The 23181-nt window shown below is 42.7% G+C and overlaps 1 protein-coding gene across 1 annotated transcript in view; it reads left to right on the top strand.

Annotated features, from left to right (window-relative positions):
- The window catches only part of pdxdc1 (pyridoxal-dependent decarboxylase domain containing 1), a 163913-nt gene that overhangs the window by 121001 nt on the left and 19731 nt on the right, over window positions 1–23181 (top strand). The window contains exons 5-8 of the mRNA XM_037689358.1: window positions 11444–11514; window positions 12768–12873; window positions 13011–13185; window positions 21467–21585. Of these exons, the coding sequence (XP_037545286.1) occupies window positions 11444–11514; window positions 12768–12873; window positions 13011–13185; window positions 21467–21585 (471 nt within the window). The remainder of the gene's footprint in view (window positions 1–11443; window positions 11515–12767; window positions 12874–13010; window positions 13186–21466; window positions 21586–23181) is intronic.

Below are 23181 nucleotides of genomic sequence, written 5' to 3'. Positions count from 1 at the left end.
CTGGTCATGCTTTCCTGGAGAGATAGGTTTCCGGTCCATCCTGGAAGCTTTTGCCCCAAGCGCCTCCGCCAGGCTTGGCTCCAGGTAGGAGAATCGAGGGAAAACACCGATCAGTAAAACCCTCCACTCTGGAGATGGAGGCGAAGGTGGAGACGGAAGTCTTCAGCTTTCCGGGCCCAGCTGCAGCCTCGTTCCAATGTGACGTCACAGCTGGACAGCGAGGCCAGATGGGATCAGGACGACGAGCCGTGGTGGAGCCAAACCTTCCCGCCAGATCATCCGATCAGGGCAGAGGGAGGCGAGGGATGGAAAGTCCCTTTGTGTTAGTAGCCTCCTGGATTATGCCGGGCAGCTCTGAGAGGAGGGCACCGACGGCTGGGAGTGGTGTGGTCGCCGACGTGGGAAAACCCGAAGTGGCTGAGCATCCGTTCGACCGCTCTTCTTCCGTCACTACGCTCTCCAGGAGGGAAGGGGCAGCAATGTTGTTTCCAGCATCACCTTTCACGGAGGAATCATTCGATTCACTGCGTGACTCTGCGTCAAAGAAAGGTGGTGACGTCGTCCCGTGCATAGCGTCCCGCCACGGAAAAAACACTCAGCGTAACTGCTGCCCACATCGCCTTTTTTGAGGGAATCATCCGATTGACCGCGAGGAAAAAACGTTAGAAATGGCGGTGGCATCGTCCAGCAAGCAGCGGCCCTCCATGGAAAAAACACTCAGCAGAGCTGCTGCTAACATTGCCTTTTTCAAGGGAATCATCCGATTCACCGTGAGGAAAAAAATGTTAGAAAAGGCGATGACGTCGTCCAGCGGGTAGCGGCCCATCACGGAAAAACACTCCTCGGCACTTACCTTGAACAAGGCTGCTCGTCTCTGCTTCTCCTCGGGGAGGAAGAACTCACCGGGATGGCTGGAGGTTGGCGTGGTGGAGATCCAGGCATCCATAGCAAAAGTTGTGCCGGTCAAAGCTGGACATCTTTTCTTTCTTCATTCTTCTGACACTGCTAGCTAGCTGGCTTAAGAAAAAATGGGAGCCGATTACCCAGTCTCACCATAATTTATATGGCCCAGGGGTGAGGCCCACACAGCAGGTGGGTGTGGACTAAAGTTTTCAGTGCTGCGCGCGAAGGGATAAACCCACTAGCGATAGCCTTAACGGGCGAGGCCTATACGAAATAGAACTGATTTGCAATTTAGTTGTTATTTAATTATATTTTTGTGGTTTTAATTAAATTGTCCATGACTGAACTTTTAGGGGAGGAGATTTTTTAAGGGTAGAAGCGGAAATGCTTCCTTGAAGGGGCAGCTCTGATTTGATATTAGGAAGTTCATAATAATAATAATAATTTATTCAATTTGTACTGCACTTTACATTTACAATCTCAAAGTGCTAAAATATAAAATATCTAAATAGAACAAAACATGGACTTAAAAAGGACTAAAAAATTTTAAAACTTAAAAAACAGAAGGCTTTAAAAATACAATTGAACACTATAAAATATTTTAAATAAAAAGGTCTTAAGTCCTTTCTTAAAACTTTTTGCAGTCTGGGGTATCCTTAGATAGTCAGGGAGGTTGTTCCACAGACAAGGAGCAGCAGAGCAAAAGGCCCTGTCACCTATGGTGCACAGTTTTGTCTGGGGAGGGTGGAGCTTGTAGGAATTTGTGGAGCGGAGGGACCGTGTTGATATCTGAGCAGTGAGCAGTTCAAGATGGTGTGGAGCATTGCTGTGAATGGATTGGTGGATGAGTAAGGAAACCTTGTATTCAATACGGAGCGAAATGGGAAGCCAGTACAGGGATTTAAGGATTGGAGTGATGTGATCATCTTTCCTTTGCTTCTTCAGAATCCTGGCTGCACTGTTCTGTACATACTGAAGTTTTTGAATGTGCTTGGATGGAATTCCATAAAAGAGTGCATTGCAGTAGTCCAGTCTTGAGAAAACGAAAGCATGGTCAAGTTTTTCAGCATCGGAAAAGGAGATTAATGGACGGAGTTTGGAGATGCTTTTCAGATGAAAGAATGAAGTCTTGCAAATGTTTTTAATATGGGATTCAAATGTAAGATGAGAATCAAACCTTACACCAAGATTAGTCATTGTATCAGCAAAGGGAATGTTTTGGCCAGAGAAGATTATTGTAGAGATAGATGTTGAGCGAGTATGATGTGGGGTACCAACCAAAATAGCTTCCGTTTTTGATGTTTAATTAGAGAAAGTTGGCATTCTTCCAGGCTTTTACCTCTTCAAAACAGGTGGTGAGAGAGGAGAGTGATGAACCTGTAGAATCTATTTTGATATAGAGCTGCAAGTCATCTGCATAACGATGAAAAGAGATCCTGTGGTGAGTGATGATCATGTGACAGAGGGGGAGGATGTAGAGCATATGTGTCAAACTCAAGGCCCGGGGGCCAAATGTGGCCCTCGTTGACATCTTATCTTATCTGGCCCTCAAGATGATATGTGAAATATAAAATACTTATATCTCTTGAATTGTTTTCAGTAATCTTCGATTATGATGTTGAAAGCACAACAGAGAACATCAAATGAGACCAATCAAACTCTTGTTGAGGAACCTGTGACCAAGAAAAGATGTTGGGTCTCTGATTTGAGTTAATGTAGTTTATGAAATTGGCACTTAGTTTGAAAAAGTTTTTAACTTTGGCCCCCTTTTGTATGTGAGTTTGACACCCCTGATGTAGAGGGTAAATAAGACTGACCCCTGAGGAACACCACAGGTGACTGTGAGTCCGAGATCTTGCTTCCCCAATGAAGACATACTCAGATCTGTCAGAGAGGTAAGAGCAGAACCATTCTAGAGCTGTCTCAGTCAGTCCTGCAGTGTGCTGTAGGTGGTGGAGTAGGATTCATTCATTCAACCTTTATTTAGACAGGTACAGTGCCTTGCGAAAGTATTCGCCCCCCTTGAACTTTTCAACTTTTTGCCACATTTCAGGCTTCAAACATAAAGATATAACATTTTAATTTTTTGTGAAGAATCAACAACAAGTGGGACACAATCGTGAAGTGGAATGAAATTTATTGGATGCGTCAAACTTTAACAAATAAACTGAAAAGTGGGGCGTGCAATATTATTGGGCCCTTTTACTTTCAGTGCAGCAAACTCACTCCAGAAGTTCAGTGAAGATCTATGAATGATCCAATGTTGTCCCAAATGACTGATGATGATAAACAGAATCCACCTGTGTGTAATCAAGTCTCCGTATAAATGCACCTGCTCTGTGATAGTCTCAGGGTTCTGTTCAAAGAGCAGAGAGCATCATGAAGACCAAGGAACACACCAGGCAGGTCCGAGATACTGTTGTGGAGAAGTTTAAAGCCAGATTTGGATACAAAAAGATTTCCCAAGCTTTAAACATCCCAAGGAGCACTGTGAAAGCAATCATATTGAAATGGAAGGAGTATCAGACCACTGCAAATCTACCAAGACCCGGCCGTCCCTCTAAACTTTCATCTCAAACAAGGAGAAGACTGATCAGAGATGCAGCCAAGAGGCCCATGATCACTCTGGATGAACTGCAGAGATCTACAGCTGAGGTGGGAGAGTCTGTCCATAGGACAACAATCAGTCGTACACTGCACAAATCTGGCCTTTATGGAAGAGTGGCAAGAAGAAAGCCATTTCTCAAAGATATCCATAAAAAGTGTTGTTTAAAGTTTGTCACAAGCACCTTGGAGACACCAAACATGTGGAAGAAGGTGCTCTGGTCAGATGAAACCAAAATCAAACTGTTTGGCCACAATGCAAAACGAGATGTTTGGCGTAAAAGCAACACAGCTCATCAAAGAATGGGCAGAATTTCAGTGTCTCCATGTTCAAAACTGATAGAGACAAACCCCAAGAGACTTGCAGCTGGAACTGCAGCAAAAGGCGGCGCTACAAAGTATTGATGCAAGGGGGCCGAATGATATTGCACGCCCCACTTTTCAGTTTATTTGTTAAAGTTTGACACATCCAATAAATTTCATTCCACTTCACGACTGTGTCCCACTTGTTGTTGTTTTTTCACAAAAAATTCAAATTTTATATCTTTAAGTTTGAAGCCTGAAATGTGGCAAAAGGTTGAAAAGTTCAAGGGGGCAGAATACTTTTGCAAGGCACTGTAAATCCCATTGAGCCTCGAGGACTCATTGACAAGAGAGACCTGATTTCATCAAAGAATGATGACAACAATGCACAACAGCGACAACAATAAACCGTTATAAAAAGTCATACAGATTTTTTTTTTTTTTGTTTTTTAAAAAAAAGGATGGCTAAAAAAAAAAAAAGTAACAAAAAACAGCTAGATTCTAAGGTGAATGTAAAAAACTAAAAACAGGAACATGTCTGCATTGGTCCCTGCCAGGAGTCCAACAGATTCTTAAAGCCACTTAGAGAGGTCAAAGGTCGAGAGCTTCAGATGTTTTTGTAAGATATTCTAGGAAACAGGAGCGGAGCAGGAGAAGGTCCTTTTGCCTAGTTCAGTCTGCACTGAGGGAACACTGCAGGTAATGATGTCCTGAGAGCGCACGCTGTAGCTGCACTCACGCAGAGACATGTAGGAGGAGATGTATGAAGGCAGCAGACCAAGAAGTGATTTAAAGATGAAAATGTACCAGTGAGAGAGTCTGTGTGAAGTATGCCATGATCCACAGTATCAAAAGCTGAGCTCAAGTCTAAGAGAATCAAAAGGGAGGGAGAACCAGCATCAGCTGCCATCAGGTTATTTGTGACCCTGACCAGAGCTGTTTCCGTCCTGTGAGCTTGAACGAAAGCTGGACTGGAATACCTCATAGATATTATTAGTGGTCATGTGGACAGGCTGCCACAAGTTTTACCAGCACTTTGGACAAAAATGAAAGGTTGGCAACAGGTCTATAGTTGACATGATGGGCTGGATCCAAGGCGGGTTTTTATAGAAGGGATTTGATGATTGCTTTTTTCAAGGTAGGTGGGACAAAACCAGTTTGGATGGAGAGGTTTATCACAGATGTGATCAAAGGACTGATGAAAGAGATGTTTCTTTTCAGCAGAGCAGTGGGGAAAGAATCAAGGGCACAAGTAGAGGATTTCATTGCTTTGATAAAAGCTGTCACTTCTTGCTCAGAGACTGTTGTAAAGTGTCAAAGAAGTTGAGGATTTTTATCCTGGGCCTTGTAATATGGTGCAGATGAAACTACCAAGTTGGTCAGGGCAGACCGGATGATGTGAATTTTGTTAAAAGTCCATAAAGTTATTGCAGTGTTCTTCAGTTGTTTCTGTAAGTGAGGAGGTTTTGGGTTGAAGGAGATGGATTACTGTGGAAAAAAGTAGTTTGGAGTTTGTTGTTAATAATGGAAGTGGTTGGAACATGCTTCATGGAGGGCCTTCTCATAAATCTTTTGATGCTCCTGATAGGCCTGCTTATGAACAGTGAGTCCAGAGCTGATGTATCGATGCTCAAGGGCACGTCCAGTTGTTTTCAAGTGTCTCAGCTCATCATTGTACCAGGGAGCTGAACAGGTAAACCTGAAAGCTCTAGTTTTAACAGGTGCATGCAGGTCCAAAAAAATCACTCAGGGTTTCATTGTAGAAGTCCACTGACTCACTAAGTGAAGATGGATGAACAGTAAGGCTGTGCTGAAAGTCTGCTGCCAAGATATCTGGATTGATGTTTTTCAGGTTCCTGAAAGAGATTTGTCTCTCTTGTTTACACTGTTTAGTTGGAAAGGTCAGCTCTATAGAAATGACCTTGTGGTCAGAGACACTAAGATCGCACGCAGTCACATTACTAGCAATATCTGACTCTGTGATAATCAGATACAAAGTCCTGTTGTGTGTAGGAATTAACATGCTGCTTTAAATTAAAGCAATCCAAAAGTTGAAGAAATTCAGCTGCAAAGCAGAAGGAAGGATCAACATGGATGTTAAAATCATCAAGTATTAAAAGGTTAGACGATGTAGCACAAAAGGATGAAAGAAGATTTGACCTCTCGGAGATGAAGGCTGGGTGGGGTTTGGGTGGTCGATAGATGAGGAGAGCTGTCATAGAAGAAGGGAGTTTGCTTTTAAATGCTAAACATTCAAAAGAAGTTAAGTCTGGCATGGGAAGTGTGGATAAATCCATATCTTTGCAATAAATTGCAGCCAGACCACCACCACGTCCACTGCTGCGGGCTTTCTGCAGATGACCGTATCCAGGAGAACAGGCTTTGATGAGTGCTGAAAACATGTTTATTTGAATATCATAATTGGCTGTTATGTTTAAAATTTGTGTTTATGTAATTATTTTCAGATTACATGTCCAATATAGGTTTTATTTGTCGAAGGCAGTCAAATTTGTTCATAACTTTATTTTAGTAAGCCCAAGTGTTACCGGATCCAAGCAAACAGTTGCCGAAATGCACCCTGCCAAAATAAGAGTTCCCGGGTCCTGTTCTGGCAGGATCCAGCTCATATTAAGCCCTGCATGTGACCAAATGTCCTGAATAACCGAGACCCCACCAGCACATGGCTAAAAACAACACTTTCAGAGTAATGCTTCTCAATAAAAACATTGGGAATATCCCTTCACCTACTGATCATATTATCATTCTGGAGAAATCACTATGTGTGAAAGTGTACCAGTGGAGCAGTCAGTGTTTCTGTCAGCCGCAGTTTAGTTTTAGTTTCAGTTCTTTGCTGCTTCTCCTCTGTTACCCACCCAAAACCCCATTGAAACAGTTTTGACTCGCCCATGGCTCAAGTTAAATAAACCACAAAGCAGCTCTAAAAATATAAATCATAAAAATCTTATTAAAATAAAATTACTTTACCAGAAAAAAATAAAATACTGTAATTAAATGTGGTTTATTGAACATCAAAGCTCTTTCCTCTAAATCCCTGTTTTTAATGAACTGATAACTGATAATCATATTGATTTATTCTGTCTGACAGAAACCTGGCTACAACAGGAGAATTTTGTTAGTATAAATGAAACCACTCCATCTTATTTCCTGATGCATGCTCAATAATCCATCCATCCATCCATCCATTTTCTTTACCCGCTTATTCCATTTTGGGTCACGGGGGTCGCTAGTGCCCATGTCCAGCAATCACTGTGCGAGGGGCGGGGTACACCCTGGACGGGTCGCAAGTCCATCACAGGGACACATAGAGACAAACGAGACAAACAACCATTCACTTTCTTACTCACACCTAGGGACAATTTTAGAGTTACCAATCAGTCTAACATGCATGTTTTTGGTCTCTGGGAGGAAACTGGAGTACCTGGAGAAAACCCACGCATGCACGGAAAGAACATGCAAACTCCACCCAGAAAGTCCCCTGGACCGGGGTTTGAACCAGGGACCTGCTCGCTGAGAGGCAGCAGCTCTACCAGTTGCTCCACCGTGCTGCCCTCAATAATCCAGGTAGAAAAATCTAAGAGTTAAATCTGGTCCTCTGGACATTCAAAAAAACAAAACAAAAAAATAGTAGAAATGTTTCGTCTTTCATCCAAAAGACTTCCTCAGTCGAAGTTCTGTATTCAGCTCAGTCTCTTAAATGGCACCTTCTCAGAGTGGATCAACCAGTTTGTTGCTGACAACCAAACCAGCTGCTCACATGCTCAAGAAGGACCATCAGCCTAACAATGGATCATTAGCACCTGATGGCTGTTTACTGTTCACAGAGGGCTGAGTGATACTAGCAATCACAGCATTGTAAGAGGGGGACAGTTGAACCCGGAGGCCTCCACCCCTGTTTAATGATGGACGATTTCTTTTCACAAAGATGGCCTCCTTTACTCCTCTCTCAAACCATCGTTCCTCTCTATCAAGGATGTGAACATCTTCATCCCTGAAAGAGTGACCGCTGGCCTGGAGATGAGTGTAGACCTCAGAATCCTGGCCTGATGATGTTGATCTTCTGTGCTGGGCCATCCTTTTGGCCAGTGGCGTTTTGTTTCCCCGATGTAAGACTGATCACAGCCCTCCTGACACTGAACATCATACACAACATTACTCTGTTTGTGCCGGGGGACTGGATCTTTGGGATGAACCAGTCTTTGCCGTAATGTATTTTGGGGTTTAAAAGCCACTGGGACGTTGTGTTTAGAAAATAAACGTCTCTGTTTCTCTGATACTCCCTCAACATATGGAATGACCACTGGTCTGGGTCTGGGTTCCTCCTTTTCACCTGATGGCTGACTGGAGTCCTGTTTGGGTTTCTTCTCTGCTTTCAGGAAGGCCCAGTTAGGATATCCACATTGCTCTAGAGCCTGTCTTGTGTGGGATTTCTCCTTCTGCCTGGCTCCTGAGTTAGTAGGGACGCTGTCTGCTCTGTGGTACAGAGTCCTGATGACTCCTAACTTGTGCTCCAAAGGGTGATGGGAGTCAAACTGCAAATACTGGTCTGTGTGGGTGGGTTTGTGGTACAGCTCAGTTTGCAAATGTCCTCTTTCAGAGACTGAGAACTCACAGTCCAAGAAAGCCAACCTTCCATCTTTTTTTACATCTTCTCGTGTGAACTTGATGTATTTATCCACAGAGTTGATGTGGTCAGTAAAATGTTGGACTTCCTGAGATTTAATTTTAACCCAGGTGTCGTCAACATACCTGAACCAATGACTTGGTGGTGTCCCTGAAAAGGACGTCAAGGCTCTCTTTTCTACCTCCTCCATGTGCAGGTTGGCAACAATAGGAGAAACTGGAGACCCCATAGCACACCCATGTTTCTGCCTATAATATTGCTCCCCATATGTGAAGTAGGTTGACTGCAGGCACAGTTTCAAGAGTTGACACAGTTGTTCTGTGGAAAGCGTGGTCTTGCTGCTCAGAGTGGTGTCTTATTTTAATCTTAAACTGACCACCTCTACTGCATCATCAACAGGAATGCACGTAAAGAGTGATGTGACATCAAAAGAGATCATTGTTTCATCAGTCTCCATGATGACATCCCTCACCTTATCCACAAAGTCCATGGTGTTATGTATGTGGTGTTCTGAGCTGCCAACTAAAGGGATGAGTACAGACGCCAGATATTTGGAAACATTGTAAGTGACAGAGTTAATCATACTAACAATTGGTCTTAAAGGTACACCTTGTTTGTGGATTTTAGGTAAACCATACAGACTAGGTGTGGCTTCCCCTGGGTACAGTCTGTGGTACAGAATACGGTCAATAGCCTTGTCCTGCTCCTAAATTTTCAGGCAATCTATCAACTTCTACTTGTAACCACTTCCTGGATCTCTTTTCAGCAGCTCATAAGTGGTTAAGTCACTAAGGAGTGTCATAACTTTCTCATGATAGTCTTTCTGGTTCAAAATCACTGTGCACCTTCCTTTGTCTGCTGGGAGAATGATGATGTTTTTGGCCTTGCTAAGAGTGGTGAGTGCATCCTTCTCCTCTCTACTGATGTCGGAAGGTGGTGGATTGGCATTTCTGAAGCAGGCTGAAACTTTGATTGAGTTGTTCTGCCTCACCCTCTTTAATTTTGTTGTTATGGATGGCTGACTCAGTAGCTGTGATCATCTCCACCAGAGGAATTTTTCTTGGTGCAACCAGAAATTTCAGTCCCCTGGCAAGAATATCTGTCTCTGGCTGGGTGAGCTGTCTGTCGGATAAATTCTTCACCCACTTTTCTGTCTCCCTGGCATGTAATTGACTACTGGAGTGTTGTCCTACACTGAATGTGTTGTTATTGGAATAGTGATGGTGTTATCAGTAAGTTAAACTTGTTTTGTTGTCGAGTTTTGGACTTGACATGCTGTCTCTGAGCAGATCAAAACCATAGGACCAGTCTAGATAAAAATATCCAACAATACTATTTCTATCTTAACATGTGATTGTTGACTTGCCATTGTTTCCTGTTCCTTTCAAACCCAGCTGGTTAAAGCAGATAACCGCTTATCCTGAGCCTGGTTCTGCTGGAGGTTTCTTCCTGTTAAGTGTTTTTCCTTTCCACTGTTGCCTTCATTCTTGCTTAAAATGATAGTATGTGTTGAAGTTAAATTCAAGGCAGTCTACTCCTCAGATAAATTGTGTTAACTTACTTTTTATGTATATGAATGTTTCTGTTCAGTGCCCTGAAACGGCTTCTGTTGTGATTTGGCGTTATGTAATAAACTGAAATGAGTTGAATTACACTGCCTGGCCAAAAAATAAGTTGCCACCAAAAAAAAAAGGTCACACACTAATATTTGGTTGGACCGCCTTTAGCTTTGATTACGGCATGCATTTACTGTGGTATTGTTTCGATAAGCTTCTGCAATGTCACTAGATCCATTTCCATCCAGTGTTGCATTAATTTTTCACCAAGATCTTGCATTGATGACCAGGCACTAGGCATGATGTGTGCATCACTTTACCCGCCTCTCTCCTTACCCTGATGCGCCCATCACTCTGGAACAGGGTAAATCTGGACTCATCAGACCACATGACCTTCTTCCATTGCTCCAGAATCCAATCTTATGCTCCCTAGCAAATTGAAGCCTTTTTTTCCCCAGTTAGCCTCACTGATTAGTGGTTTTCTTAAGGCTACACAGCTGTTCAGTCCCAGTCCCTTCAGTTCCCTTAACATTGTGCGTGTGGAAATGCTCTTACTTTCCCTATTAAACATGGCTCTGAGTGCTACTGTTGTTTTTCTTCCATTTAATTTCACCAAATGTTTAAGTGATTGCCGATCACGATCATTCAGGATTTTTTTCCAGCCCCATTTCTTCCTCGAAAACGATGGGTCCCCACTGTCCTGCCAGTTTTTAATAGTGTGTTGGACAGTTAACCCAATTTTAGTAGTTTCTACAATCTCCTTAGATTCTTAAATAGCACCCACTCTGAGTGGGTGCTATTTAAGAGACTGAGCTGAAAACAGCACCTCAGACTGAGGAAGTCTCTTGGATGAGAGACGAAACATTTCTATATTTTTTTGCTTTGTTTTGTTTTTTGCTTTTTGAATGTCCAGAGGACCAGATTGAACTTTTTTGGAATCTCCTTAGATGTTTTCTCTGCTTGATGCATGCCGATGATCTGACCCTTCTCTAACAGACTGACATCTTTTCCACAATCACGCAATGTGTCTTTCAACATGGTTGTTTAAGAAATGAGAAGCAACTCATTGCACCAGTTGGGGTAAATAACTTGTTGCAGCTGAAAGAAAATCGCCCATGAAGTAATTATCCAATAGGAGGCTCAGACCTGTTTGCTTAGTTAAATTCAGGTGGCGACTTTTTTTTTTTGGGCCAGGCAGTGTAGATAATCCCACTATGCAAAATGATGCACTGATGGAAAAGTACAAAATATGTACCAGTATTTTACTTTTGTCCTCAGAGTTCAGCTCCAAATAGCGATTCTTCTAGTATGTCCTGTCATGAATCCCAGTTGTTTCTTCAGATTGTTTAATTAACATTTTAGAAATACTCAACTTTCTGTTAAAACTGTATCATGTAGTTACTTTATTTGCTCATCTCCTGTTGTTTTTTTAAAGGGTCGAGTGTGGGGTCAGAGGATGGCTTCAGTCCTGGAGAAAAAAAACTTCTAGATACCTTCAACAGATGGGTGAGGGTTTGTCTCCTCTAAGAAACTTGTATTTTAGGTTATAAATGCACATTTGAAGACTTCAGCAATTCAGAAATTGTTCAAAGCTTGTTGTAGGGGTGTAAAAGGTGAGAATCTGTCCTATTTCAGATGTCATTCTGAGTCACAGCCACAAAGCAACAAGACTTCATTTCCCTTTGCTGTCTTCAGACAGATGTTTGTCCAGGTCGTGGAGCAATTAGATACTGTATACCTTTGTCCAGCTATTCATCCATCCGTACATGTTGTGAGCATGATAACTTCAAAAATAAGCAACTTGCTGACTTCATGGATAAAATTGCTTCCTCCGTTCACCAGGATGTGTTGCCCTGCGCTGTCTTGGACAGCAGAAACAAAACAAACAAAAAAAACTACCGGTACTTCTGTTCTTCTCTACAGCGTAGCTCCTATCCGCTTGAACATCTTTCACCAAAAACATTAAGGTTTACTTGCATTCCTGTTCAATTCCTGTCTAGTACTACAAACATTCACTCTTCATATCCCTTAGTGACAAGGGACATTGGCGTAGCACTTGTAAAACCTGTTAAAGACCAGTTCATAGAAGTTAGACTTTTATTTTTCTCATAACTATTATGAGTTAAGTCTTTTTTCCTGAACCTCAAGTCATTTTTATAAGTTTATTGTCCCTCATTGTGGATTGAAAAGGGGGAATTGGAAATTGTTAGATAAAAATATCCTCTATTCATCTTGTTCAAGAAGCCACACTCGAGGACACGAGAAGATTTTTAACAAGTTTTACTTGCATGGGCAGACTTTCACCACAGGTTACACAGATGTACAGAAGTTCTATGTGCACGGAGCCCAGACATGAGAATCTGCCATGGGCAGTGTGAGAATTGTTTTTTTATACACTTATCAGCTCCCGGCTCAGAGACAGACACTGATGACTTGAGCCACCCAGCTATACATGCAGGATCAAATCAGCCCTCTGAGAGGGGGCTGAATCTGTCCATTTGTCCATCTGTATGTGCATGTTGTGAGTATAACTTGAAAATAAGTGAGGTACCTACTTCCATTTTTGTTCTTGGCTGCATCTAGGCGTAAGAAAGTTTCTTTTTGAAAATTGGGTTGCCACGTCAATATTCAGTCCGGAAAAACACCCATCTCATAAACTACAGACATTATTCAAATCCCTCAACAATGGGGGACATCTCTTATTGTCACTGCTTTCATCAAGCGTCTCCCCCACTTTTCTTCTGTTATCTTGGATATAGTTGGGTGAACAGCTGGCACATCTGGTTCCCACCAGTGGAGTAGATGTTGTGGAGCTTGAAGACGAAGGGACCTGTGTTCGTTTCAGCCCCCTCGTTACTGCTGCAGGTAACAGAAAAGCATACACAGACATGCAACACAATCTCTTTGTTTTATTTGCATTCTACATTATATAAAGTTTCCCCAAAAAGGGTGAAAGTATCAACTGTTGGATCCCCCCCCCCCCCCCCCCCCCATTTGTTCAGTTCTGGGCACCCAACAGAAGGATGTTGAGGACTTGTTGGTGAAGCTCGTGGAGCTGGTTCCAACAATGCATTCTACAATGAATTTAAGACATGACTTCAGAGAGGAGACCCACTGCCATTCACCTTCACTAAGATACATGGAGGAGCTTAGCTGGCCGGGACTAGGAGTTGTCCGGTAAGGCAAAAGGATAACTACTGTAAATCAGATTATTGTGTACTTGCTCTAATTTGTAGATTTTTGACATCCCAAACCTCTTCCTCTCTGTTGATCATTAAACACACTGGAATATCTGTTTGTGCTTTGTTCTCAGTTATGCAGGTAGGCAGGTATTGTTGGGGTGTTTGCTCTTTATTTCATTCACAGATACAGTAATGGAACCCAAAACTATCAGAAAATTGACTGGATGTCACTACTAACAAAATCAACTGTTTTGATTTAATCTAGCTTACTTTTTCTTTTTCTTTCGACTGTTCCCTCTTCAGGGGTCGCCACAGCGAGTCATCCTCCTCCACCTTACTCTGTCCTCTGCATCCTCTGTCCTCACTCCAACTACCTTCATGTTCTCTCTAACTGCATCCATATATCTCCTCTTTGACCTTCCTCTTTGTCTTTTCCTGGCAGCTGCATTTCTAACATCCTTCTACCAATATGCCCACTGTCCCTCCTCTGGACATGTCCAAACCATCTCAGTCTGGCCTCTCTAACTTTATCTCCCAGTTGTTCAACCTGTGCTGTACCTCTGATGATATAATTCCTAATCTTATCCAGCCTTGTCTCTCCTAAGGAGAACCTTAACATTTTTATTTCTGCTATTTTCAGTTCTGTCACCTGTCTTTTTGTTCATGTCTCTGTCTTCAGACCATATAACATTGCTGGTCTCACCACTGTTAATGGAATGGACTGTACTTATATAGAGTCTTTCTATCTTATTGAGATACTCAAAGCTCTTTACATTACAATCTGTGCCTCATCTACCCTTTCATACAACAGTATACTACATCTCTACAAAGCTAATTGAACAAATCATTCTAAAGAGACTAATCAGAACTTTATCACATTCATACACCGATGGGACACACATCAGAGGCTATGAGGGGTTCAGTGTCTTGCCCAGGGGCACTTCAGCATGTGACTGCTGGTGGATTCGAACCCCCAACTCTTGCATTGGAGGACGACTGCTCTAACCACTCAGCCACAGCCGCTCTACTGTCTTTTAAACTTTTCATTTGACCTTTGCCAACACCCTTTTGTTGCAATTACTGTTGAAACTTTTTGCTTCCACTCGTTCCTTGTTCTCAGATCACAATGTAATCTGCAAACATCATATAGTCCACGGGGATTCTTGCCTGACCTCATCTGTTAGTCGGTCCATCACCAGAGCAAACAAGGGATTCACAGATCCTTGCTTCAATCCCACCTCCACCTTGAAGCTATCTGTCACTCTTACAGCACATCTCACCACTGTCCTGCTGTCCTCATACATGTCCTACTGTCCTCATACATGTCCTGCTGTTCTCATACATGTCCTGCTGTTCTCATACATGTCCTGCTGTCCTCATACATGTCCTGCTGTCCTCATACATGTCCTGCTGTCCTCATACATGTCCTGCTGTTCTCATTAGGGATGGGGCCGATCCGATCCAGTATCGGTATCGTCCTCCGATACCAGTATAATTTACGTATCGGAGTTTTCCAATCCACCTGCCGATATTTCCAATCCATGATGCATGTTGGCTTCAAACTATGGAATGGATTTCCTGAACGGTGGCGTGTCTCATGAACCCAGAGTAATAAGACCCGCCTCACATTCAGGAAATCCAGTTCATAGTTTGCAGCCAGCTACAACGTGAAGACTGAGTTAGCAGCACTGTGGCTAACGGCTAACAAACTTTTCATCTAAACATGTCCGCTGTGTGGAAGTATCTTACACTAAACACCACAAAACAAGACAGCAACGTGCAATGTCTGCAGAGCCATAGCACCACATTAAACCGCGGTAAAGTTAGTTTTACGTTGGACATTCGAGCTCCGTGGCTTCAGCGGGGCGCTGCTCTTTGCTCAACCGGAAAGAGACGACTCGACCCCAGCCAGCCGCATCCAATCTGCCCCGCTCGGTCTGCCGTCTCTGTGGAGGAACAGGCTGAGCACGGCTGACCCAAATCAGGCTGCTTGCTTCAGATTGAACAAGAAGACAACATTGCTGAAACCACGGAGCTCAAATGTTTGCAGAGAAGTTGATAAACTTCATCATAATTAATGACCAACCACTATCAGTTGTAGAAAACAAAGGATTTCTCAGCTTGATACTTGCAGTCAAGATATAGTTTACCCTCCAGGAGATATTTATCAGTACAACAGTAAAAAAATCATGAAAAAACATGATTTGAAAATTATATTAAAAACAAAAGCAGCTACATTATAAAGTGATGTACTAACCGGATTCCAAAATAGTTGGGACACTAAACAAATTGTGAATAAAAACTGAATGCAATGATGTGGAGGTGCCAACATCTAATATTTTATTCAGAATAGAACACAAATCACAGATCAAAAGTTTAAACTGAGAGAATGTATCATTTTAAGGGAAAAATCCATTGTTTCCAAATTTCATGGCGTCAACAAATCCCAAAAAAGTTGTGACAAGTCCATTTTTACCACTGTGTGGCATCCCCTCTTCTTCTTCCAACACTCAACAGACCTCTGGGGACAGAGGAGACCAGTTTCTCAAGTTTAGAAATAGGAATGCTCTTCCATTCATGTCTAATACAGGCCTCTAACTGTTCAATCGTCTTGGGCCTTCTTTGTCGCACCTTCCTCTTTATGATGCGCCAAATGTTCTCTATAGGTGAAAGATCTGGACTGCAGGCTGGCTATTTCAGTACCTGGATCCTTCTCCTACGTAGCCATGATGTTGTGATTGCTGCAGAATGTGGTCTGGCATTATCGTGTTGAAAAATGCAGGGTCTTCCCTGAAAGAGATGACGTCTAGATGGGAGCATATGTTGTTCTAGAACCTGAACATAGTTCTCTGCATTAATGGTGCCTTTCCCGACATGCAAGCTGCCCATGCCACAAGCGCTCATGCAACCCCATACCATCAGTGATGCAGGCATCTGAACGGAGCGTTGATAACAACTTGGGCTATCCTTGTCCTCTCTGGTACAGGTGACATGGCGTCCCAGTGTTCCATAAAGAACTTCAAATCGTGACTCATCTGACCATAGAACAGTCTTCCATTTTTCCACACTCCAATTTAAATGACCCCTGGCCCAGTGCAAACGTCTGAGCTTGTGGAGCTTGCTTAGAAATGGCTTCCTCTTTGCACTGTAGAGTTTCAGCTGGCAACGGCGGATGGCACGGTGGATTGTGTCCACTGACGATGCTTTCTGGAAGTATTCCTGAATCCATTCTGTTATTTCCTTGACAGTGGCATTCCTGTTTGAGGTGCAGTGACGTTTAAGGGCCCGGAGATCACAAGCATCCTGTAGAGCAGGGGTGCCCAACCTTTTTTGAACCAAGAGCTACTTTTGAAGTCGGCAATTTGCCGAGAGCTACTCGTCCAGTCTCATTATCAACAAACATAATTTTTCATCAATCCCTACTCCTCACTTCTTTAAAGTAAATAAAACAGAACGTGATGTGTCTATAGGAGACAACTTTTTATGCAAGCTGTATAAAATAAATGTGTCTCTACCTTAGTGGGACTTCTGACACTGAGAGGAGGAGGCCAGGGTCTCATAAGCTGGACAGTATGAGGTGGTTGCGAGGCGCAGGCAGGTCTCCAGATGATCATCATTCATTGTGGATCTGTTTTTGGACTTGATGATTTTCATGTGTGAAAAAGCAGACTCACACAGGTAGGTAGATCCAAAAAGTGCTGTTAAGTTCAAAGCACATCTTCGGATGTTAGGATACTTTTCTTCTGACAGCAGACTCCAGAACTCTCCATCCACGCCAGGTGATGCTCTGGATTTGATCCCAATGTCATTTTGCAGACTCAACACCTCATTTTCAACACCAGAGCTGTCCAGCTGAAACACGGACACCAATTTGGACACAATGTCATCCACATCAACATTTCCAAAAGGATAACACATGTAGCTGGTAACAGGCTCGATGGAGGAAAAGTCAGTAAATCGTCTCTCAAATTCTGCTGAGATGCTCTGAACCTGCTTAGAATAGTGTGCACTGTCCAGTTGTGGGACTTCTTTCCCTTGGCGCTGTAGCTCTGCCTCCATGTGTGGGAAGTTTCGCAGGTCCCTGCGTTGCAGCCGACTTGTGAGCAGTTGCAGCCTGCTTTTGAAGGTGCTCACAGAACTGATCATGTGGATTATGTTTTTGTCCTTTCCCTGAAGCTCCAAATTCAGTTCATTGAGCAGGCTGGTGAGATCTGTGAGGAAGGCTAAATCCAAAAGCCACTGGGTGTCCTCTAGTTTTGAATGTTCACCATGATCTGACAGCTTCAGAAAATCCCTGATCTCAGGCAACAGCTCACTGAATCTGTCCAGAAATTTACCTCTGCTTAGCCACCTGACGTCCATGTGCAGCAGCAGGTCTGTGTGGTCTGCTCCTGCCTCCTCCAAGTGAGCTCGGAACAACCTCCTCTGCAGACTCCTGGCCCTTATAGAGCACACAGTTTTCATGGCAACATCCATCACTTCCTTCATGTTTAAAATCTTCCCACACAGGGCCTGTTGGTGGATGATGCAGTGATAGTGCAAAATGTCTAGGAAAGCATCATTCTGCTTGCAGAGTGCAACAAATCCACTGGTGTGACCAGTCATTGCTGGAGCGCCATCAGTTGTTATAGAAATTAGTTTAAAGAGGGGCAAGTTGCTTTTATTAACAAACTCCATAAACGCATTAAAAATATCTTCTCCTCTTGTATGTCCCTTCAAAGGCAAGATGGTGAGCAGCTCCTCTTTTGCACTCATGTCTGCAAAGGCCATTCTGATAAAAACACACAGCTGGGCTACATCCACCATGTCTGTCGACTCATCAAACTGAAGAGAGAAACACTCGCATTGTTCCACGTCCTTTTTTAGCTGCTCCTCCACATCCACAGCCATTCCCTCACATCGCCGTGTCACTGTTTGTCTGGACAACTACACGTCTTTAATAGCAGCTACGATCTCACTTTTATTTTTAAAATCATGAAAAAGCGCATCTGCAGCCTCAATAAACGCTTCTTTCATAACTTGTCCATCGCTGAAAGACTTCTTATGTTGAGCCAGGATGCGGCTAACACGGTAGGAAGCTATCGTAGCAGCTTTACCTTTTGTGCTGGGGCGAGTGAAGACTGACTGCTGGGCTGCAAGCTTGTTTTTTAGCTCCCGCACTTTCTGAGTCCGTAAAGAACTTTTAAGAGGGAAATCTGTCTCAAACCGTTTGTGCATCGTCTTGAAATGCCGCTCCAAGTTACACTTTTTGGTCATTCCATATGTTGAGGGAGTATCAGAGAAACTGAGACGTTTATTTTCTAAACATAACGTCCCAGTGGCTTTTAAACCCCAAAATACATTATGGCAAAGACTGGTTCATCCCAAAGATCCAGTCCCCCGGCACAAACAGAGCAATATTGTGTATGCTGTTCAGTGTCAGGAGGGCTGTGATCAGTCTTACATCGGGGAAACTAAACAGCCACTGGCCAAAAGGATGGCCCAGCACAGAAGATCAACATCATCAGGCCAGGACTCTGCGGTCTACACTCATCTCCAGGCCAGCGGTCACTCTTTCAGGGATGAAGATGTTCACATCCTGGACAGAGAGGAACGATGGTTTGAGAGAGGAGTAAAGGAGGCCATCTTTGTGAAAAGAAACCGTCCATCATTAAACAGGGGTGGAGGCCTCCGTGTTCAACTGTCCCCCTCTTACAATGCTGTGATTGCTAGTATCACTCAGCCCTCTGTGAATAGTAAACAGCCATCAGGTGCTAATGATCCATTGTTAGGCTGATGGTCCTTCTTGAGCATGTGATCAGCTGGTTTTGGTTGTCAGCAGCAAAACTGGTTGATCCACTCTGAGAAGGTGCTATTTATAAGACTGAGCTTTATACAGCACCTCAGACTGAGGAAGTCTTTCGGATGGAAGACGAAACATTTCTATATTTTTTTGCTTTGTTTTGTTTTTTGTTTTTTTTGAATGTCCAGAGGACCAGATTGAACTTTTTTGGATTTTCTACCTGGATTATTGAGCATGCATCAGGATAAAAGAAGCAAATACTCTTAAAGTATGTTTAGTTGACTTTTAAAAGTAAATATAATAGCAGCAATATATGGTTTTTATAAATGTTATTTTCCACTGCTGACAGAAATCAGTTGTGACTGCGTATGATAAATAAACTAAATAGAAGAATAATAGTCTGAAAAATTGATAAATACAGGCTTGAAGGGGCACTTTTTAAATAAGGAAGAGGATGAAGAAGGGGTCTGGGCTAAAGCCCCCAATGTTTCAAAACCCTAAAAATGCCCCTAACGACAACAATGGACAGTCACAAAAGAGGCATACAAATTTAAATTTCTTTATTTTATTTTTTTTACAGATCAAAACAAAATATCAACCAAAAGGACAGTCAAAAGGAAAAGTAGCGAGAACAAACAACCAAAAAGCAGCTGGATTATAAGGCGGTGTAGAAAACTAAAAGCAGGAACATGTCTGCGTTGGTTCTTGCAGGAACTTAACAGATGTTTGAAGGCACTTAGAGAGGTCACGGTCGAGAGCTTCACATTCATTCAACTAGTCCATATCTGCATCATCCTGGTTTTAAGTTCACTCCTATGACAAAGAGAATGAAATTAATGTGACACAATTAATCACAATGACTTTAGAGGTGAACTTGACTTGTATTTTGTTTATTTTTGATTTAGTGTTATTTGTAAGAACTTGCTGTTGTGCTAAGCAATGGTGACACTGAACTGCATGTTTAAAAACAAGAATATTAACTTTTCCCAATGAACATTTTAATAACCACCAACAGTGACTTTAGTGGCTTTTTACCGTTTTCTGATTTTGTGATAGACCTACTCATAACAGAAAATGACCTGGCGTCATGCAGCCTTCACAATACAAATTTACACTGTGCCCAGCAATAATGACACAAAAAATGTGTCAGTTTTGTCAACCTGCATGCAATAATTAAAACAAAATAATCTACAGGTACCTTTCTACCTTGCTACCACAGTTTCTACCACTTCATAACTTTTATTCCCCTTTCCTGGGCAGGCCGATTGTGCCTGAGGTAGTTTTGGCTCTGCTTTAGCCTCCATGCAGCAGCAGTGTGAGACTTTGAGAAAAATAAAAAAAGGGGGGCAAGGAACTCCAGTTTTACCTACCTAAGAAAAACAGAACCTTTCCCTCTAAAGGTCCCATTGCAGACCATCTCACAGCCTTTCAAGATCCCCAAATGTCCCAAACTCCCCAGTCGCCTTGTCTGGGTAGGAGGTGAGACCGGGTTGGCCCTGAAAGGCTCCAGCTTTAACAGTAGCTCCTCCCACACAACCTTTCCTGGCTCAAAATCATTTTGTGAGGAAGAAGAAAAGTCTTGCCCCTCTCACAAGTGGAAGAGCTGGATGATCATCATTCACTGGTTCTGCACACGTGGCCAAAGTGTGTCCCTTCGACTCCCTACTGCCGCTTCATTCCCCAGCCAGACAAGGAGGAAGGCTGACTGTTTGGACAGCTGGCTCTGTCCCTCTTACAAGTCCAATAAGCACATACATGTTTAAAATAAACCGTTTCACTGTTGCATCCAGACTGAAGGTCCTTTGCACAAATAAAAGCATTCAAGTTTAGAAAATTAAACAGGCTGGTTACATCCTCGCTCTTGGAGGGCATTAGCTTTGTTACAGTACAATGACCTCACGCATGCCCAGTGTCGACCACCTGCAAGGACCCTGCTGTATCCCCAGGGGTCCCACGAGACAACATTTGAGAACAGAGGGGGAATCCATGGTTGTGACATCAAATAAAATGGACATCTATTCAGGACATGTACTGCGGCAAGTTGGTTATCACCACTTTCTTTTGCTTTAGGTTACTTGTGTAAGCCTGGTTCTCTGAGTGAGATGTCTCACCAGTCCACTCTTCTTGCTGGGGTGTGCCAAGAAGAGGTGTTTCTTTTGAATGATGTTGCGATGAAGCACATGCTATTTAAAGGGTAGGTGGTGCAGGCTTCATTCACCAGCCACACAGGTTTGTATAATGATATAAGTGCTTCTGAGAAGTATGCAAGGGAGGCATATCCCATAATGAGACATCTCATTCATGCTACTTTGAGAACCGGGGTTTCCTAACCATAAGGATTTTTGTTTGTTTGTTTGTAGCTTAAACTTTGTCCACCCCTGCTAAGACACGAGGCAGCCTCAGTAGAAACAAACACTCTGAGGGGAACAAGCAGTTTGAATTATTTTTTACATACTGTCCTGATGACATAGTAAATGCAAGTGTTGATATCCAGGTACGAGCCACAGGTTGAAGGAATGGATGAGAGCAGGATGAAGCAGGAGCTGGAGAGCATGAACAATGAGCTGCTGAAGAAACTGCAAGAACTTGACACTGACATCGTCTTCTCCACAGGTCGGTACTTCCTCACATCTGGACCACAATGTGACACAACTAGAGGTTGAACGACTACATATTTTTTAAAGTCGACATTAACATGATAATAGTCGAGTCAACATCGACTAGTTGATGACATCATAGGAACTCAAGACGCTTTTAAAAAAAAAGTAATTTATTTATAAAAAAGAACAACAAAACATCAGGAGTGTATATTTATGCTCCTACTATTTATCATACTGCAAATGAGAAACAGGAAAACCAAAACTATTATTAAGCTGCAAAAGTTAGTTTTATTTTATTTAATGCACTAAATAAAATAAACCACTGCGGCGGTTGTGGATTCTCCACTGGTGGTGGTGTGCGGTGCACACCAGGGGTGATGCGCGGTGGATTCTTTGGTGGTGCGCACCCCTGTTTTTATTCAGGATGCACTATATTGTCGGCATGGTACCGGTATCGGCCGATATTAGCAATAAAGTTAAATATCGGACGTGGAGCATTACATCAAAATAACTCACCGATATAAAAGGCGTTGTTTTTGTATGACAAAAATGGTGGGATTCATCACAAACAATGATGAGTCCAGCTACAGGCAGGAGGTGGAACACCTGGAGAGCTGGTGCAGAGAGAATAACCTTCACATCAATGTGAAGAAGACAAAAGAGATGATTGTGGACTTCAGAAGGAACAAAAACATCTACACCCCCCTGAACATAAGAGGATCTGCGGTGGAAGTGGTCTCCAGCTACAAGTACTTGGGTGTACACCTGAACAACAACCTCAGCTGGAGCAACAACACCACCAGCCTGATCAAGAAAGCTCATCAGAGACTCTACTTCCTCAGACGGCTGAGGCGAGCTGGTCTGGGAAGCTCAGTCCTCACCTCCTTCTACAGGTGTGCAGTGGAGAGCTAAAAATATATATTGCCTCTATTGATACACTTAATTTTAATAATAAGAAACTTATAAGAACAAAAACTCTTTTTCAGAAATTTAATTTTATCCCATAAGCAGACCCCTTTGTTGTTTTGTTGTTTTGTTGTTTTGTTGTTTTGCTGTTTAGTTTTCTTTTTCTCTTTGTATTGCATTTATTGGTTTATTGTTTCAGACCCTCTGCTATTTATGCTTGAATTTTATTTTTGTATATTTACCGAGATAGTTGTATTCACATTTAGTTAAGAAATGTGAGGTCTAGTTTAATATGTTTTGTGACAGTTTTGTATCATTTGTGTGTGTGTGTATTTTGTTGATTTTGGTTTGGAAGAATTTTGTAATGTTCTCTAATTGAAATAAAGTTTAATAAAAAATAAATAAATAAAATAAAAAAAAGATGTTGGAATCAGCCTCCCCACCATCACAGACATCTACACCTCCAGATGCAGGAAGAGGGCCACCTGCATCATGAAGGACCCCACTCACCCAGCACACACACTTTTTGCCCCGCTCCCCTCAAGAAGGAGGTTGAGGAGCATTAAGTGTAGAACCACTAGACTGAGGAACAGCTTCTACCCTGAGGCTGTTAGACTCATGAATCTCTAACTAGAATAATCACTGTGAAAATCACATCATGTTGCTGCTGATCAGTTTCATGTTGCTGCTGATCAGTTTCATG

The sequence above is a fragment of the Nematolebias whitei genome, chromosome 15 (assembly GCF_014905685.2).
Source record: "Nematolebias whitei isolate Nwh7 chromosome 15, NemWhi1, whole genome shotgun sequence".
Lineage (NCBI taxonomy): Eukaryota > Metazoa > Chordata > Actinopteri > Cyprinodontiformes > Rivulidae > Nematolebias > Nematolebias whitei.
The sequence above is the reverse complement of the archived record's forward strand: the minus strand, read 5'-3'. Positions and strand labels throughout refer to the sequence as shown.